The sequence below is a fragment of the Hemicordylus capensis genome, chromosome 12, assembly GCF_027244095.1.
Source record: "Hemicordylus capensis ecotype Gifberg chromosome 12, rHemCap1.1.pri, whole genome shotgun sequence".
Lineage (NCBI taxonomy): Eukaryota > Metazoa > Chordata > Lepidosauria > Squamata > Cordylidae > Hemicordylus > Hemicordylus capensis.
In genome coordinates, this window is record NC_069668.1 from 21,521,475 (window position 1) to 21,540,764 (window position 19,290).

The window sequence follows — 19,290 nt, forward strand, 5'->3', positions numbered from 1 at the left end:
GGTTGCCTGGAAGCCAGCAGGGGCCACTTCATGGGATCGCATAGGGGCTTGTGGGGCTCAGCCTTGAGCACTTGAGAATCTGGCCAGCCTGGAACCCGGCACATGGTGGGCTACTGTTTGGGAGGGCATGTGGGACGACAGAGGCCTTGGGCCCAATCTGGCCGGGTGGTGCTTGTCTTCTCAAGTAGGTCCACATGTTCTGGACTATTGCCCAGTGTGACTGCTGCACCGTTGCCCGTTATTTATTGTTCAATACCACTTTTCATTGAAATAAAAACAAAGCAGTTTACATTGGAATTAAAACAATACATAACTAAAATACAAAAAGTACAGATATTAAACATAAATACAAAAATAATAGCTCGATTCAAATGTTTAAAAAACAATATCAACAAGTACAAGGCAGCTGCATTAAAACGGTCCGCTCCTATCAAAGCCTAGGTGAAGAGCCCCGTCTTTACTTTGCTTCTAAGGACTGCGATGATGGAGGCCGAGGAGCAGATGCCAGCAAGGAAAGCATCCCAAACCCAGGGGGCCATGACTGAGAAGGCCCTGGCGGGCATAGGGCACCCACCCTGCCCTATACCTGGCTGGGTACAGGGCAGGCGAAGGACCACCCATCACAAATGCTCACTCGAGGGAGGTTCTGCCCTCTTCAATGAAGCAGAGAGATGGGGCCTCCTTCCTGTGGGTGAGAAGCAGGACCCCACTTACTTCGACCCTCACCACCTTTTGGAAGGTGGAGAAGACCTCCCTTTTGTCACTGGGCCTTGGAGTTCGGCGGACGGTTCAATTTTGCTGCAACAAGAGGAGGATGGTTGCTTTGTACGGGTTTCGCTGTTCTTGAGTTTAATTCTTGTTTCATGTCATTTGCTTCACTTGCCAGGGAGGACCTCTGTTGACAAAACAGCAGGACACAGATCTTGAGAAAACGGGAGTCTCTGGGGCTGATTACTTCTCCCCTTCCACAGAAAGCAGATTCTCAGGAAGCCGTTCTGGCACTGCTCTAGCTTCCCTGCAGAACCGCCTTCCTCCGGAGCTGGAAATCTGTCTGTACCATTCCTAACCCATGATCTTCAATGCAGAGGCCTCAGAGATAGATATGCAAAATCTAATTATTGTTATCTTCCAAGGCAGGTATAAACTATTACAAATGAACACGTATGCCCACTTCTCTTCCACACAAATGGAACAGAACAGGGGTTCCCAACCTCCTCCGGAGATTGCTGAACCACAACTCCCATCATCCCCAGCTGCCATCTATTGTGGCTGGGGACGATGGGATTTGTAGTCTGGGAACATCTGGAGGAGCACAGGTTGGAAACCACTGGGGAGAGAGTTAACCTGCAGAAGGACAGCAAGAAAGGAGGGGAACACTCAGAAATCCCTGGCCAGAGACCAAGGCCCTGCAAGCCTCTCGGAGCTGTCCCACGAAGAGCCGAGAAATACCCAGCGTGCACTCTCTCTCACAGAGGAAAAGCTGTCAGCCTCCCTCCTCCTCCTCCGCTGGCAGCAGGAGGCCTGTCAGCTGCTTGTCCGAGACCGTCAGCTCCTGGCACAGGCCCATGGCCCAGCTGAGATAGATGGCAAGGAGGTGCTTACACTGCAAAAGAGAGGGGGAAAGCCAAGGGGCCGCGTTAGCAACCTGCCTGCCTGAATGGGAAACAGCCAGAGGTGTCTTAACGTTGCCTAGAGCAGGGGTTCTAGGTCATCACGGCTGGAGCTGTAGTCCAACAATGTCTTGAGAGAACCCCAGGCTGCATGGGCAGAAGTCTGTTCTTCTCAGGCACTGCTTGGGGTGCCCTTTTTAACAGAAGGCGGACAGGCATGCTACCACTTACTTCTTCTCGCCTCTGCCAGGGGCCGGCCAGCTGGAAACTCACCAGCAGGGCATGAAGGTTATGGCCGTCCCCTTTGTCCCTAGCAGCTGGTAGTAAGAGGCACACAGGATGCTGGTCTGGCTGGGCCAGCGAGCCAAGCCCCACATCCTCAGATTCTGCCCAGACCTGCACTTAACACATACAGCCCTGCCTGGCCGTAGCTCAGTAGCAGAGGCCCTGCTTTGCTCACTCTCTGGCAGCATCTCCAGGCAGGGCTGAAGAAGAGACTAGCGAGTTGCTGCCAGCCAGGGTAGACGACTCTGAGTGAGATGGCCCGAGGGTCTGACTCAGTGGGAGGCAGCTTCCGATGTTCCATCCATGATCCAGCCAGAGATAAAAGGCTTTGCAGTGCCTCAACACAATCACCTCCTCCCTTGCAGATGCCAAGCTAGAGCAACGGGCCCCAAGGGAAAAATGTGAGTCACCATCTATCTGTACATGCCCACACCCTTTGCTGGCACTCTGCCCACACAGCCCTGGCCTTGTGGCTAGTCTCCCCCGGCCAAGAACTCCAGCCCCAGGTCTGCCCAGAAGACTCACCATGAGGCTGCTGCCTTTCCGCAGGACCGAGAAGGCGAAGGCCGGGCACGTGCAGAAGTGGCAGGATGCATAGCAAACGTAGAGCTTGTTGGAGCTGCCATGCACCTAGCGGGAGAGAGAGACGGGGGGCTGAAATGGGGCTGATGGGAACTGGGGGCTGCTGCCGCCTCCACCCCCACTTTGGCGGGACACAGTCTTCACTCTGGATTAAAAGAGGAGAGCTGGTCCAGTGGGAGCCAGCATGACTGGTCCCCTTGGCTAAGCAGGGTCCGCCCTGGTTGCATATGAACGGGAGACTTGATGTGTGAGCAGCACTGTCAGAGATTCCCCTCTTAGGGGATGGAGCCGCCGCTCTGGGAAGAGCATCTCGGTTCCAAGTTCCCTCCCTGGCAGCATCTCCAAGATAGGGCTGAGTGAGAGAGATTCCTGCCTGCAACCTTGGAGAAGCTGCTGCCAGTCTGTGAAGACAATACTGAGCTAGATGGACCAAGGGTCTGACTCAGTATACGGCAGCTTCCTATGTTCCTAATTCCTAACCTTTGAACACAGGAAGCCGCCTTGTAATGAGTTAGGCCATCTGGCTCCACATTGTCCTAACTCACAATGGGGTGGAGCGTCACTCTTGTGGTTTCGAGCCTAGATTGTTCTCTGGGTCAACAGAGTTTACCTTGGTTTGCAACCGGATGGGTGACTCCATGCGAGCACCAGAAGGGATTCCTCTTGGGGGAAGGGGCTGGAGCTCCATGGCCGAGCCCCAGGTCCAATCTCTGGCAGCCTTTCCAAGTACAGCTGGGAAAGACTCTTGCCTGAAACCTGGGAGAAGCTGCTGCCAGTCAGTGTAGACAATAATGAGCTGGATGGGCCAAGGGTCTGATTCGGCAAAAGGCAGCTTCCGATGTTCCTGTGCAACCCAAGAGAATGGAAGCCATGAGCCTCCACGCCAGGCTGCCCTGAACTGACTCAGGATCAGCAGAGATTTTAGGCACAGCCAGGGCGCCAGAGACACCATCCACCTACGCATCCGAGAAAAGACTGGTATGTGACCAACAGACATATTTGCTCCAGTTCCCTTGTTACTCTAGAGGCACGTAACACAAGGCTCAGGGTTAGCTGCTGCAGGAGGGCAGCAGAGCCAAATGCTGGCCACCTATGCACTGGAGGAGGAACTGGCACGTGACCAACAGACACCACTGCTCCGGTTCTCCGTGTCGTTTGTCATGCCCTGTATGTCTGAGCCCAGGAGCCAGAGACCGTCTTTCCGTGCAGCAGGTTTAATCCACTTATTGCTGCTCTGGGGCAGGCTGCCATAACAACAAGAGGTAATTTAAACTGCAAGTTGTTTTTAAAATAAATAAATAAAAAAAGAACCACAAAATGCAGGAGGTGGACAAGCAAGCCAAAGAAGCTGAAAGAAACCTGGAAGGAGGAGTCGGCCAGCTAGCTCAGGATTGTCTACGCAGACTGGCAGTGGCTTCTCCAAGGTTGCAGGCAGGAGTCTCTCTCAGCCCTATCTTGGAGATGCTGCCAGGGAGGGAACCTGGAATCTAAATGCTCTTCCCAGAGTGGCTCCATCCCCTGAGGGGAAGATCTTACAGCGCTCACAGTTCTAGTCTCCCATTGATATGCAACCAGGGCAGACCCTGCTTAGCTAAGGGGACATGTCATGCTGGCAACCATGAGACCCACTCTCCTCCCAGCCTAAATCTGCTTCCCTTCCATCTCAAGTCCTGGGTTCCCGCTCTGTTGCCCTTGGGAGCAACAGAGGGCAAGTCCAACCCTCCTTCTCCAGGGCAGCCCTTCAGATATTTGGGGTCTCCCCTTCTCAGCCTTCCGATCTCCCTTTAGCCTTCTCTTCTCTGGACTAAGCGTGCCCAGGGCCTTCAACTCTTCCTCAGGGGGCCTGGTTTCCATCTCGGTGGCCCTCCTCTGAACCTGCTCCAGCTCATCAATGCAATTCTCGAAATATGGGACGGAACCCAGTGTGTTTCCTTTGGCATTCCTTCTCCAGATACTGGTTCCTCGGCTCCTCTGGGGCCCAGACTGGCAGTCCCAGTCAGCTGTGCAGATCCCTGCCATAAAAGTGTCCCCTCTCCATCTATGCTGCTTAACAACTTGCTGCTATCCCCAACCAATCAACCAACTGAATCAAATATCTGGAGCTGCCTCCTGCAGAGTCTGACCACTGGTCCAGCTGGGCCCCAACTGCCTACTCTGACTGGCAGCAGCTCCACAGAGTATCACGCACAGAGAGGCCTTCCCCCGTCCCCATCACTTGCTAAACAGTTGTGCTTTGTCTCTCCATCTCCTCAAAAAAAATTATGCCTGCCAGGGATGGTCAGATACAGCCACTCGATCCCCCTGGGCAGGGTGTGTTCTGATGCAGGGCTCCAAATCCCAGAATTATGAGAGAGCAAATGGACATTCATCTCCCTGGCTCCAAACTGACAAGAGGATGTGCTGCTTCACACAATACACAATTAACTTGTGGAATTCACTGGCACAGGATGTGCTGCCACCAGCTCAGATGGCTTCCAAGTAGGGGAAGACAGATTTATGGAGGGCAGAGCTCGTTATGAGCCCTGGCAGCTGAAAAGAACTTGCATATGCAAAGGTGGGGAGTTTCAGGGGCCCAGGCCGGGCTCCTTCAGGCCCTGTTGGCAGGCTTCCTGGGGACAGTGTGGGATGCAGAATCCTGGACCCACCGTGGCATGAGCCAAGATTTAAGGTGTGGTTTGGAGGGTTACTTCTGGGCTCACAGTTAGGAACATAGGAAGCTGCCATATACTGAGTCAGACCCTTGGTCCATCTAGCTCAGGATTGTCTACCCAGACTGGCAGCAGCTTCTCCTCCCAGGTTGCAGGCAAGAGTCTCTCCCAGCCCTATCCTGGAGATGCTGTCAGGGAGGGAATGGACTCAGATCCTCTTCCCAGAGCGGACCCTTCCCCTAAGGGGAATATCTTACAGTGCTCATATAACATGTCACATGTAGTCTCCCATTCAAACGCAAGTCAGAGCAGACCCTGCTTAGCAAAGAGGACAATTTATGCTTGCTGCCACAAGTCTATGCTCTAAACCAGAGGTCTCTTAGCCTGAGTCCCCGGATGCTGTTGGACTACAACTCCTATCATCCATTGTGGCTGCGGACGGCGGGAGCTGTCGCCCAACAAAATTTGCGGACCAGTGTTCCCTCTAACAGGGATTTCCAGATGTTTTTAACTACAGCCGTCAGAATCTCCAAGCAAAAGTCATTGCAGCTGGGGATTGTGGGAGTTGTAGTCAGCAACATCTGAAACACTGTTGGGGACTCAAGGCTGACACAGCCGTTCTCCTGCAAATTTCTGAATGTGCTTGCCACTGGTCCCTAGGAATCCCCAGACCATCCCCAGGAACACAGGAAGCTGTCACATACTGAGTCCGACCACTGGTCCATCTAGCTCAGTATTGTCTTCACAGACTGGCAGCGGCTCCTCCAAGGTTGCAGGCAGGAATCTCTCTCAGCCCTCTCTTGGAGATGCTGCCAGGGAGGGGACTTGGAACCTTCTCCTCTTCCCAGAGCAGCTTCATCCCCTGAGGGGAATCTCTTGCAGAGCTCACACATCACGTCTCCCATTCAGATGCAACCAGGGTGGACCCTGCTTAGCCAGAGGGACAAGTCATGCTTGCTACCACAAGACCAGCTCTTCTCTCCATAAACTGTGACCAGCAAATGCCCCAGTATAATGCCATTCCTGTGGACCTGACTAGGAGGGGCTTCCTGACCCAAGGAGGGAGCCACCACCAAGGAGACTCTCTTCCTCGCAAGCACCTGCCTCGTTTTGGAAGGGGGCATGTGCTTCAAACAGAGCCTCTGCACACCCTGGGAAATATTCTCCAGCAAAGCAGGGGGCCCCTGGGTCTAAGGCTCCCCTCACAGTGGCATTCATGCGGCCCCGGAAATATCCGCGCTGCGGAAACAGCATACCTGATAGACAGTCCGTCCACTGGGCGATGCGATTCGAGTGACAGACTGGCGGTCCACCAAGTCCAATGCTGGGACAGCAGAAGTGCCAAAGATGAATTTAAGCCTAGGGGAAAAGGAAAGCCACTGGGCTAAAGTGTGGTCAAGAGCCTAACAATTCTTCTGAAAGGGTTGGTTGGTTTTTTAAAAATGCATTCAAATCCCTGGAGATTTCTGGGAATCACCGTTTCGGGAAAGTGTGGAGAGCTCTGTGTTGAAGAACTTCAACTGGTTCACATAGGAACTGAGGAAACGGTCTTATCACGAGACAGTCCACTGACCCATCTAGTCCAGCACTGCCTGCACTGATCGGCAGCAGCCAGGGACTGAACTCGGGACCTTTTGCATGCCAAGCAGATGCTCCACCTCTGAGCTATGGTCCCAACTGCCTTATAGCGAGTTCGTTTCAGGGGGTTGTGAGAGTCCTTTGGAGAAAGTGAAAAGAAGATCGCAGTGGCTAACAGCTAGGTATCCAACTAAAACATCACACAATAGTGTGCAAGCTTTGGGGTTCTCCAGAGCTCTTCAGGGTGGATGTCTGGGAGGAACCAAGTTGGGAAGGGGTGAGGGACAGAAAGAGAAAAGGGTATTTCAGGGCATGGTGGAAATGTCCCAGTGTTAGCTACCTTGAGCATGGGATAAAGCAGAACAAACATTTCTAAGAAATCAAAACAGGGACATCTGCCTTTCTGTTGCCACATTGGTCCCAACCCAAGAGGGCTCGCTAGCACAGGAAGGCAGTACAGACTCCGGCCTGATTGCTGCTGCTTTCTTCCTTGCCTCTGGCACGTGACAATATCCTCCACGAGACCAGGCAGGCAAGCTTAAGAAAATGTGGATTCTGTAGGGGAGGGAGACTCAAAATTACTTTCATAGGCATGCTTAGGAAATGTTTTCAGGAGTGAATAACTTCTGCAGAGTTCTCCGCAAGGCTGAGCGAGTGCTTGCCAGTCTCCTGGGAGGATGGTCTGTATGGCAATCCTGCAGTAGTTGGACTTATTTAATGCTCGCCCCGAGAGGTTTTAATCTGCCGATGACACTATTCCCAGGCACGACCAACGTCAGGATCAGCTGTACAATTAGCAAGAGGATAACCCACTGTCTGGCAGATGAGGCAGCTTAGCGGTTATTTCGGACTCGTACATCCTAGTGGGCTTGATTTGGCCACAAGGCCTTCGTAAGTCGAGGGGCGTTTGAAGGGCCACATGGCCTTAACAGCGACGCCTCTTTCGAGGGACCACAGGCCCCCGATGTTGAACCCAGAAGGAGGTGGCTGTGGGCAAAGGGGTGGCTTGGAGGACAGCACCAGAAAGATGTGTGCTTCTTTTCTGGGAGGAGCAGCAAGCTCTAAATCCACCCGGAGTCCAGGGTCGAACTCTGGGGATTTTCAACCACTTACAGAACAGCTGCCCTACTCTTCACGTCATCAGCACTGAAGGCCTGGAGGATGGCTTGTCCCGAACGACTAGGAACTGGACAGGCAGAAATGCAAAGGAAACGTCAAACAACTTCCGCCCTTGCTGGACAAGGGGAGGGCAGACAGCTGCTGGATACAGGCATATGCCCATCATGCGAGTGGAACGCCAGTGGCCCAGAACAATGGCTGTTTCCAAATTTAGGGTCGGGGTTTCTCCTCTTTCCCGTCCCCACCGACTCCCGCCCCTGCTTTTAACTGTCGCCCTTAAAGAGTTTTTGTCCGACAGGAAGCTAGATGCCAAGTCAAAGCGGAACAGCTGCTGGAGGAGAACCCAGATGGGAGACGTGGGAAAGGAATGGGAAGAAGCAGCGAGCCAAATACTTGATAGGAGTCCGTCCACGATCTGGATGCTCTTGGCTTCATGTCATCTGTCCCCTCGTTATCAGAAGGCAATGACGAGCAAGAGCGAGGGGAGCAGGCAGAGTCCCAGACCTCTCTCCTCTCTGCAGGAGCGCATTATTGGGGGGGGGAATCTCCGCCTCAAATAATGACTGAGCTGAGGCCCCCCACTAACTGTAAGCCAGCCTCTTCCTTGCCTGGCCCTCCTTTCTAGCAGAGAGCTGCCTATGTGTTTACAGGTGACTGTTTGGCAACGACGAGGACGACTAGAAACAGGCCTTGTTTTTTATCTTTAGAGAAAGCTAACATGGCCTGCTGGGAAAGGCAAAGGTGGATTGTACACTCAGATCCGTAAGATCTTGCATGAATGCAAAACCTGAGGCCGGTAGGGCTCCTCCTGTGCCAAAGGATCATACACAGCCAGGCCATTCAAACAACCAGAGATGGTGTTCTACCCAGGTTTGGGAGTGGTGTGTGCTCTCAGTTTTTGGCTGTATGGAAACAAGGGAGGAGGAGAACCTGGGTTGCTTGTCCTCCTCCCTTGCTCCCACACAACTGAGAACTGGAAGCACACACCGCTCCCAAACCTGGGTAGAACACCATCTCTGGTTGCACAAATGGCCGCAGGATCTTAAAACAGTACAACTGCACCAGTCAGTTGGGTGAGGAGAGAAGACCAGAGCAGGATGCAATGAATACAAAGGCTCAACTCCTCACTCAATTGATAACCATGAATATCCAGATCCCAGATCTATCACTTGCCAATCCTCTCTTGCACTAGAAACAAGGAAAGGAATAAAGAAAGGAAGAAAGGAAGAAAGAAAGGGAGGGAGGGAAAGAGAGAAGGAGAGAAAGGGGGGGATGGAGAAAGAGAGGGAGAGAGAGAAAGAGAGGGAGAAAGAGGGAGAAAGGGGGGAGAGAGAGGGAGAGAAAGAGAGGGAGAGAGAGAGAGGGAGAGAGAAAGAGAGGGAGAGAAAGAAAGAGGGAGAGAGAGAGGGAGAGGGAGAGAGAAAAAGAGGGAGAGAGAGAAGAAGAGAGAGAGAAAGAGAAAGAGAGAGGGAGGGAGAGAGAAGGAGAGAAAGAGAGAGGGAGAGAAAGGGAGGGAGAGAGAGGGAGAGAGCGAAACAGAGGGAGAGAAAGGGAGGGAGAGGGAGAGAGAAAGAGAGGGAGAAAGAGAAGGAGAGAGGGAGAGAGAGAGAAGGAGAGAGAGAGAGAAAGAGAGGGAGAGAGAGGGGGAGAAAGAGAGAGAGGGAGGGAGAGAAAGAGAGGGAGAGAGAAAGGGAGAGAGAGAGAAAGAGGGAGAGAGAAAGAGGGAGAGAGGGGGAGAAAGAGAGAGAGGGAGAGAAAGAAAGAGGGAGAGAGAGGGGGAGAGAGAGAAGGAGAGAGAGAGAAGGAGGGAAAGAGAAAGAGAGGGAGAGAAAGAGAGGGAGAGAGAAAGAGGGAGGGAGGGAGAGAGAAAGAAAGAGAGGGAGAGAGAAAGGGAGAAAGAGAGGGAGAGAAAGAGAGAGGGAGAGAGAAAAAAGGGAGAGAGAGGGAGAGAGAAAGAGAGAAGGAGAGAGAGAGGAGGGAGAGAGAAAGAGAGAGGGAGGGAGAGAGAGGGAGAGAGAAAAAGAGGAAGAGAGAGGGGGAGAAAGAGAGAGAGGGAGGGAGGGAGAGAAAGGGAGGGAGAGAGAAAGAGAGGGAGAGAAAGAGAGAGGGAGAGAGAAGGAGAGAGAGAGAGAAAGAGAGGGAGAGAAAGGGAGGGAGAGAGAAAGAAAGAGAGGGAGAGAAAGAGAGAGGGAGAGAAAGGGAGGGAGAGAGAAAGAGAGAGGGAGGGAGAGAAAGAGAGGGAGAGGAGAGAGAGAGAAGGACGGAGAGAGGGAGAGAAAGAGAGAGGGAGGGAGAGAAAGGGAGGGAGAGAGAAAGAGGGGAGAAAGAGAGAGAGGGAGGGAGAGAGAAAGAGAGGGAGAGAGAAAGAGAGGGAGAGAGAGAAAGGGAGAGAGAGAGAAAGAAAATGGGAGAGAAGGAGAGAGAGAGAGAAGGGGGGAGAGAGGGAGGGAGAGAGACAGAGATGGAGAGAAAGAGAGAGGGAAAGAGAAAGAGAGAGGGAGGGAGAGAAAGGGCGGGAGAAAGAAAGAGAGAGGGAGGGAGAGAGAAAGAGAGGGAGAGAGAAAGGGAGAGAGAGAGAGGGAGAGAAAGGGAGGGAGAGAGAAAGAGAGGGAGAGAAAGAGAATGGGAGAAAAGGAGAGAGAGAGAGAAGGAGGGAGGGAGAGAAAGGGAGGGAGAAAGGGAGAGAGAGAGAGGGAGAGAAAGGGAGGGAGAGAGAAAGAGAGGGAGAGAAAGAGAATGGGAGAAAAGGAGAGAGAGAGAGAAGGAGGGAGGGATAGAAAGGGAGGGAGAGAGAAAGAGAGAGGGAGGGAGAGAAAGGGAGGGAGAGAGAAAGAGAGGGAGAGAGAAAGGGAGAGAGAGAGAGGGAGAGAAAGGGAGGGAGAGAGAAAGAGAGGGAGAGAAAGAGAATGGGAGAGAAAGAGATAGGGAGAGAAAGAGAGAGAGAGAGAGAAAGAGATAGGGAGAGAAAGAGAGAGGGAGAGAAAGGGAGAGAGAGAGAAGGAGGGAGAGAGAAAGAGAGAGGGAGGGAGAGAGACAGAGATGGAGAGAAAGAGAGAGGGAGAGAGAAAGAGAGAGGGAGGGAGAGAAAGGGATAGAGAGAGAAAGAGAGGAAGAGAAAGAGAATGGAGAGAAGGAGAGAGAGAGAAGGAGGGAGAGAGAAAGAGAGAGGGAGGGAGAGAAAGGGATAGAGAGAGAAAGAGAGGGAGAGAAAGAGAATGGGAGAGAAGGAGAGAGAGAGAGAAGGAGGTAGAGAGAAAGAGAGAGGGAGGGAGAGAAAGGGAGGGAGAGAGAAAGAGAGAGGGAGGGAGAGAGAAAGGGAGAGAGAGAGAAAGAGAGGGAGAGAAGGAAAGAGAGAGAGAAGGAGGGAGAGAGAAGAGAGAGGGAGGGAGAGAGAAAGAGAGAGGGAGGGAGAGAAAGGGAGAGAGAAAGAGAGAGAGCGAGAAAGAGAATGGGAGAGAAGGAGGAGAGAGAGAGAAGGAGGGAGAGAGAAAGAGAGAGGGAGGGAGAGAAAGGGAGGGAGAGAGAAAGAGAGGGAGAGAAGGAGAGAGAGAAGGAGGGAGAGAGAAAGAGAGAGGGAGGAGGGAAAGGGAGGGAGAGAGAAAGAGAGGGAGAGAGAAAGAGAGGGAGAGAAGGAGAGAGAGAGAAGGAGGGAGAGAGAAAGAGAGAGTGAGGGAGAGAAAGGGAGGGAGAGAGAAAGAGAGGGAGAGAGAAAGGGAGAGAGAGAAAAAGAGAGGGAGAGAGAAAGAGAAGGAGGTAGAGAGAAAGAGAGAGGGGGGAGGGAGAGGGAGGGAGAGAGAAAGAGAGGAGAGAGAAAGGGAGAGAGAGAGAAGAGGGAGAGAAGGAAAGAGAGAGAAGGAGGGAGAGAGAAAGAGAGAGGGAGGGAGAGAGAAAGGGAGAGGGAGAGAGAAAGGGAGAGAGAGAGAAAGAGAGGGAGAGAAGGAGAGAGAGAGAAGGAGGTAAAGAGAGAGGGAGGGAGAGAGAGGGAGGGAGAGAGAAAGAGAGGGAGAGAGAAAGGGAGAGAGAGAGAAAGAGAGGGAGAGAAGGAAAGAGAGAGAGAAGGAGGGAGAGAGAAGAGAGAGGGAGGGAGAGAAAAGAGAGAGGTAGGGAGAGAAAGGGAGGGAGAGAGAAAGAGAGGGAGAGAGAAAGGGAGAGAGAGAGAAAGAGAGGGAAGAGAAGGAGAGAGAGAGAAGGAGGGAGAGAGAAAGAGAGAGGGAGGGAGAGAAAGGGAGGGAGAGAGAAAGAGAGGGAGAGAGAAAGGAGAGAGAGAGAAAGAGAATGGGAGAGAAGGAGAGAAAGAGAAGGAGAGAGAGAGAAAGAGAGGGAGAGAAAGAGAATGGGAGAGAAGGAGAGAGAGAGAGAGAAGGAGGGAGAGAGAAAGAGAGAGGAGGGAGAGAGAAGGAGGAGAGAGAAAGGGAGAGGAGGGAGAGGGAGGGAGAGAAAGGGAGGGAGAGAGAAAGGGAGGGAGAGAGAAAGGGAGAGAGAGAGAAAGAGAGGGAGAGAAAGAGAGGGAGAGAAGGAAAGAGAGAGAGAAGGAGGAGAGAGAAAGAGAGGGAGGGAGAGAAAAGAGAGAGGTAGGGAGAGAAAGGGAGGGAGAGAGAAAGGGAGAGAGAGAGAAAGAGAGGGAGAGAAGGAGAGAGAGAGAAAGAGGGAGAGAGAAAGAGAGAGGGAGGGAGAGAAAGGGAGGGAGAGAGAAAGGGAGAGAGAGAGAAAGAGAATGGGAGAGAAGGAGAGAGAGAGAGAGAAGGAGGGAGAGAGAAAGAGAGAGGGAGGGAGAGAGAAGGAGGGAGAGAGAAAGGGAGAGGGAGGGAGAGAAAGGGAGGGAGAGAGAAAGGGAGGGAGAGAGAAAGGGAGAGAGAAAGGGAGAGAGAGAGAAAGAGAATGGGAGAGAAGGAGAGAAAGAGAGAAGGAGAGAGAGAGAAAGAGAGGGAGAGAAAGAGAATGGGAGAGAAGGAGAGAGAGAGAGAGAAGGAGGGAGAGAGAAAGAGAGAGGGAGGGAGAGAGAAGGAGGGAGAGAGAAAGGGAGAGGGAGGGAGAGAAAGGGAGGGAGAGAGAAAGGGAGGGAGAGAGAAGGGAGAGAGAAAGGGAGAGAGAGAGAAAGAGAGGGAGAGAAAGAGAATGGGAGAGAAGGAGAGAGAGAGAGAAGGAGGGAGAGAGAAAGAGAGGGAGAGAAAGAGAATGGGAGAGAAGGAGAGAGAGAGAGAGAAGGAGGGAGAGAGAAAGAGAGAGGGAGGGAGAGAGAAGGAGGGAGAGAGAAAGGGAGAGGGAGGGAGAGAAAGGGAGGGAGAGAGAAAGGGAGAGAGAAAGGGAGAGAGAGAGAAAGAGAGGGAGAGAAAGAGAATGGGAGAGAAGGAGAGAGAGAGAGAAGGAGGGAGAGAGAAAGAGAGAGGGAGGGAGAGAGAAGGAGGGAGAGAGAAAGGGAGAGGGAGGGAGAGAAAGGGAGGGAGAGAGAAAGGGAGAGAGAGAGAAAGAGAGGGAGAGAAGGAGAGAGAGAAGGAGGGAGAGAGAAAGAGAGAGGAAGGGAGAGAAAAGAGAGAGGGAGAGAAAGGGAGGGAGAGAAAGGGAGAGAGAGAGAGAAAGAGAGGGAGAGAATTCTAAAATATCAAAAGTCAGAGGCAAGAAGATGTGGAGGCCTCAGCTTTTGCCCAGCCTCATCTCCTTCCAATCATGAAGCATACCCAGGACAGCGACATGAAAGGCACTCTGACTCTTGCACCCTCCAAAAGCAAACGCTTTCAGGGGTGCAAAGAAAGAACACCTCCCATTCTAATCCAGGAGAAGTGCGACTTCGTTATCAGAAGTTTGGGACATGCAATCATTCCAAATCCGGTTCTAGCTCTGGTTCAAATTCACCAGTAATAGTTCTTAACTCTTTGGTTCAGGTATTAACTTTTAAAAAATGATTTGGCAACCGATTCAGACACTTAGAATTATTCAGGATCCATTTCACACAAAATATGGTCAAATGTTTCTGCTTGTGATCTAAGTCACTTGTTTTGAACTGGTTCCCACTTTCTGTCTCGAGGGGCTTGATTCCAGTTCAAGTTAACCAAGAAATGTTAAGCTGAGATTTGGTTCACACAAAAACTCTCTCTGGACTGGTTTTGGGCCCCAAGTTCTGTTTGTGAGCTGTACAAGGATCATAGACGGAACGGGGGGGGGGGGCAGGGCACGTGCCCCAGGCGCCACTGAGGTGGGGGCACCACACCAGTCCCTGCCACCCCCACCCCATTGCCCACCTGCCCAGCCCCAGGGCCCCTCAGCCACTTGCCTCCAGCTCCGGCTGATCGTCAAAGAGGCCTAGGATCGGCAAGGCCTGCAGACTGCAGGGCTCTTCTCTCCCCGCCTCTCAGCTGATCGGCGGGTGGGCAGGGCTTCCAGAGAGGCCTCCGAGTAGGCCTCCCTGGAGCCTGAACTCGAGTAGGCCCCAAGCAAGGAAGGAGGAAGCAGGCAGCAGACGCTCTGCCCAGACCATCCAGAACAGCTATTGCTAGGTAGGTTGTGAATTCCTTTTTGTGGTCCCCCCACCCCCATAGGAATCTGCTTGCCATAGGGCTTTGATATGGGGGGTGGGGCGAGACTGAGAAGTCTCTGAATATTTTATTTAAAACAGACTGAAAAATGTGCTGGCTTTAAAAACAAAAACTATCTAAAAAGGCCTATAAGTGGCTTGTTTCAGGGCAGAAAATTACAAAAACTTCTGGAACAAGTATATTTTATTTATTTTCATTCATTCATTCATAAATGAACTTATGTTCAAGTTGTTTTGCAACCCAGAAGGTCTGAGTGAGAACTGTGAGCATGTGTTGTGCTTTTATTTTATTTTATTTTTCTTGTGTGTGAACTGCTCCCCAATAACTTGCAGGGACTTCAGGGTAAATCTGGCCAACATGTGAATGCAGCACCTCTATTCCAGAGGAGATGTGTGTTAAAGGGCTTTAAAAGCCTCCTGTCAAAACCCTCCTGGAATCAAACTTTACTGAATTTGTTCAGAATTCTGAGAAAACAAACATAGGCTCACCCTGCATGGTTGAAAGTCTCCTTTGCTAATCTGCAGCGAGGGGGCCATTTTAATAATTAGTGTTGCTAGTGTGTTCTAGGCATTAAAAGTAGCACAAATATATAGTACTCAATGTATATCACTATATACTGTGAAGTGTGCATGTGTGTATTCCGTGAAATGTATTTCCAGGCAGCATACTTGTTTTGAAATATCAGACTTAAATCCTTGGGGGCCTGGGATGTGTGGAGGCCTTGGACTTTGAGGGGCTGGGGGCCCATTTTGAAATCCTGTCTCTGGACCCATTCCAACCTTGCTATGCCCCTGGCGGAATAGTTACATATGTATTGATCACTACACGTGGGTTTCTGCACAACACCTGCACAGAAGAAACTTCCATGTAGAAAATGTGTCTCTTGTAAATTGACCCTGAATTTTCCATCAATGACTGGGATATCTGAGAGTTAGAGTCAATAATAAAAGAACAGCACACTGCTTGTGACAGGAAGGGGCAAATTACAATGATTTCTTAGTCTGGCAGGGGCTGGTTTGGGCCCTGGCAGAACTTGGCTGTCTGCTCCTGTTGCAAATTCCTCTGTGTAGTGTGGCAAACTAATGTATCCTCCTCCCTCTTGGTGTCAAAGTAAGCACTAGTGTGGTGAATGCACATATACCCCATCATGAGCCAACAGTCATCATAAGACAAAGGCTGGCAGGAATCATTCACTGGTTTGTAGACACACACACACACCACCACCACCTTCTTCTTCCCCTATTTTGCTAGTGGCTATTTGGGCAGGTGATCCTCTAGGACAAAGTCATGCTTTTTAAAGAATGAGATGAGACAGAGAAAATAACACTTGGAATCCTCGCATAACTCCTGACTGTTGTTCTAAGTCTTTTACAGAGATGGCTCATGTTTTCAGATTTGGATCAATAACCATGTCTAGATGGTACAGTGTTCCTTTTAACAGGGATTTCCAGATATTGTTGACTACAAGTCCCATCATTCCTGTTTGGACAGGGGCGCAATTTCAGTGCTTGCCCTAGGCGCCATTTTTCCTAGTTACGCCTCTGACAAGGAGGGAGCCAAAGAGCAGGTACATGAAACACTTTCGAACCCTCAAAGAAAGGATACGTGAACGAGACGCATCCAATGTTGTCATGAAGTCAGACACAGAGAGCTGAGAGACCAAAAAGCAAAGCGGAAGCGAAAAAATACTCACGCCAGGAGGTGGCTGTCAGGCACTGCAAACAAGAAGGGGAAACAGTATTAATTCTCTGCCCAGTTTAAAATGCTGACCACCACGCATCCGCCAGCCAGTCCCCCATATTCTGTCACTGGCTGGGGTGATCAGGAGAGAGAAGCCTTGAAGGGGCTTGTTCAGAGGGAGCAAGGTACTCTCAAGGGCTGGTGGGCCCTTGGGTGCAGGATTCGCTCCACCTCAGGTATCCTCTCCAAGTGCATGCTCTCATCCACTTCCCAAGAGGCTTCTGGCCGGGGGCACTGTGTGAAACAGGATGCTGGACCAGATGGGCCTTCTTAGGCCTGATCCAGCAGGGCCATTCTTATCCCTTTATCTCCTCCATATAAGCAAGTGGCTGCCATTAATTCCCATGTGCAGAACGAACTGCACTCGGGATTACTGCCGCAGGAGGTCCAAAGCCTCCTCAGCGCCACTAGCAAGATTCCTGCAGGGGCTCAGAGAGCCCAGAGATGGGCTGCATCCTCTGGGACTTCACTGGCAAGCCCTCCTTCCCTTTCGACACACCCGGCTGGTCTTCATGGGGGGCACCAGGCACCCCGCATGAAGCCCACTCCTCCACCACTGGATTATTTATTTATTTATTTAATTTTAAATTTTATAAAAGATGCAGGAGCCCAGAGCAATGTACTACATACTTAGGTTTCTCCTCACAACAACCACCCTGTGAAGTAGGTTAGACTGAGAGAGAGTGACTGGCCCAGAGTCACCCAGCTAGTTTCATGGCTGAATGGGGATTTGAACTCGGGTCTCCCCGGTCCTAGTCCGGCATTCTAGCCACTACACCATGCTTACAAACTGGAGATTAAAAGGAGGCCGCCATGCTAGACCCTCTTACTTGAAAGTTGGCTTCATCAAAACCAACAGAACCTGCTTCAGAGGACACATGTTTGTGGCAGGGAATAATGACATGGAAGGTACCGTTGTTGCTTTCTCAGAAGACTAACAAGATAAAGGCCACAAAGCAGTACACTTCTTCTGAGCACCCCACCCCACAATTCCCCTGCTGTGGCCACAGCTCCTTATGACGATGGGCATTTGGCCGAGTTGCCCAGCAAGACCTCCCGGATGCTTTCACCTCCCTTCCGGGCACCATGTCCAAGGCATGTAAAAGGACACGCTTAGCACTGTGATCCTCAATACATTCCATCACCATGCAGGTTAGAAATTATTATTCATTCATTCATTCCTTCATTCATTCGATTTCTATACCGCCCTTCCAAAAATGGCTCAGGGCGGTTTACACAGAGAAATAACACTGGAGGTCCTGTGCTGGGGGTGGAGAGGGCCAGTTACTCTCCCCCTGCTCAATAAAGAGAATCACCACGTTAACAAGGTGCCTCTTTGCCAAACTATCACTAAATTATCAAATTATCACTAAAATAATTATCACTATTATTTATTTAATTTCTATACCGCCTGACTCCAAAGACTCCAAGTGGTTAACCAGAAGGACCGGGAACAGGCCTATTTTTCTGGAATGAAAGTCGGGTTTCTTTCTTGTGGGTCTTGCACACTTTAAACCCATAAGTCAACCCACTGAAATGAGGGGCCAGTTTTAATCAGCGAGGCCAGAGGTTAAAGCATGCTTCTTGTGGGGGTGCTAAAGTCGTGGTGCATTCCAGCAGCCGAGAAAGAAAAAGAGGTGAAGTCTAGTAATAAGCTTTCTTCTCCTATTTCCTTTGTTATCTCAGAAAGCACAGGCACTGAGGTTTTAATTCAATCTAACAGATCTGCTAATCAGTGTGGGCCCAAGAAATCTGGCTGCTCGGCTGGCCCCTCGCGGCGTTTTCCGCAGTCTCTCTTTGTGGCTATGACAAAATGCACAATTACATTAATTTTTTATTTTATTGACTTTGAAAGCAGCTGCGAGAACCCTTCGTGTTAATGGCCTGCATCTGAGTTAGCTTGGCCAGACAGAAGACAGAATGGAATACAATTAAAAGGTCTCTTGCAAATGCGTTCCTGGACAAATCAAAGAACGCTGTAAAAGAGGGGTTCTCGAGGGGCGGGGAACAGAAGACTCAAGTGTGTGAGAGGAGTCTCTTCCCTGGGGGGAAGAACGCATCCCCAATCTTGCAAGTGCCTTTAGGAACATAGGAAGCTGCCTTTTACTGAGTGAGACCATTCATTGGTCCATCTAGCTCAGTATTGTCTACCCAGACTGGCAGCAGGCAGGAGTCTCTCTCAGCCCTATCTGGAGATGCCAGGGAGGGAACCTGGAACCTTCTGCATGCAAGCAGGCAGGTGCTCTTCCCAGAACAGCCCCATCCCCTAAGGGGAATTTCTTACGTTGCTCACACATGAAGTCTGCCACCCAAATGCAAGCCAGGGCAGACCCTGCTTAGCAAAGGGGACAATTCATACTTTCGACCACAAGACCATAGCGGGGAAATGACTTGCCTAGCAAGCCAGAAGTTGCTGGTTTGAATCCCTGCTGGTATGTTCCCCAGATGATGGGAAACACCTCTATCAGGCAGCAGCAATATAGGAAGGTGCTGAAAGGCATCATCTCATACTGCGCAGGAAGCGGCAATGGTCAACCCCTCCTGTATTCTACCCAAGACAACCACAGGGCTCTGTGGGCACCAGGAGTCGACACCGACTCGTTGGCACACTTTACCTTTGCCACAAGACCAGCTCTCCCCCCAATACATTTATTTATTAGTAAATAACCAGACCACTTCTCAAATAACTAGGAGTCACGAGAAGGCCATTTTTGTTATGGCTATACAAATAGGCTGATTGATTGATAAGGACTTGCACGGTAGAGCAGAGGAGAGCTGGCCTTGTGGTAGCTAGTGTGACTTGTCCCCTTTGCTCAGCAGGGTCTGCCATGGTTTGCATTTGGATGGGAGGCTCCATGGAGACAGCCCTTAAAACCTATCTGTTTGGCCTGGCCTCCCGGGGTTTTTAAACTACTGTAAATAGTTTTTAATTGTTTTGAATGGTTGCCCTAGGTTTCCGGGGGTTTTAGCTGTTTGCCTGTTTAGTTGGTTTTATTCTGTTTTTATAGTTTTGATTTTAATTGTTAACTGGTTTTAATTGGTTTTCCCCCCTGTTGTAAACCTGAGCCATTGGGGAAGGGCAGTATACAAATCAAATCAAATCAAATCAATAAATAAATTCCCCTCAGGGGATGGGGCTGTTGCTCAGTGGAAGAGCATCTGCCTGCTTGCATGGAAAAAGATCCCAGGTCCAACCCC

At 51.0% G+C, this 19,290-nt stretch overlaps 1 protein-coding gene across 4 annotated transcripts in view; it reads right to left on the reverse strand.

Moving 5' to 3' along the window:
- Positions 1-226: 226 nt before the first annotated feature.
- The window catches only part of LOC128335931 (zinc finger SWIM domain-containing protein 7-like), a 29,340-nt gene continuing 10,276 nt past the window's right edge, over positions 227-19,290 (reverse strand). For all 4 annotated transcript variants that reach the window (XM_053274865.1, XM_053274863.1, XM_053274864.1 and 1 more), the window contains exons 3-7: positions 16,046-16,067; positions 6,382-6,484; positions 2,421-2,525; positions 1,345-1,603; positions 227-895 (exon numbers count right to left, since the gene is read on the reverse strand). In XM_053274865.1, the coding sequence (XP_053130840.1) occupies positions 1,484-1,603; positions 2,421-2,525; positions 6,382-6,484; positions 16,046-16,067 (350 nt within the window). In that variant the 3' untranslated portion in view covers positions 227-895; positions 1,345-1,483. The remainder of the gene's footprint in view (positions 896-1,344; positions 1,604-2,420; positions 2,526-6,381; positions 6,485-16,045; positions 16,068-19,290) is intronic.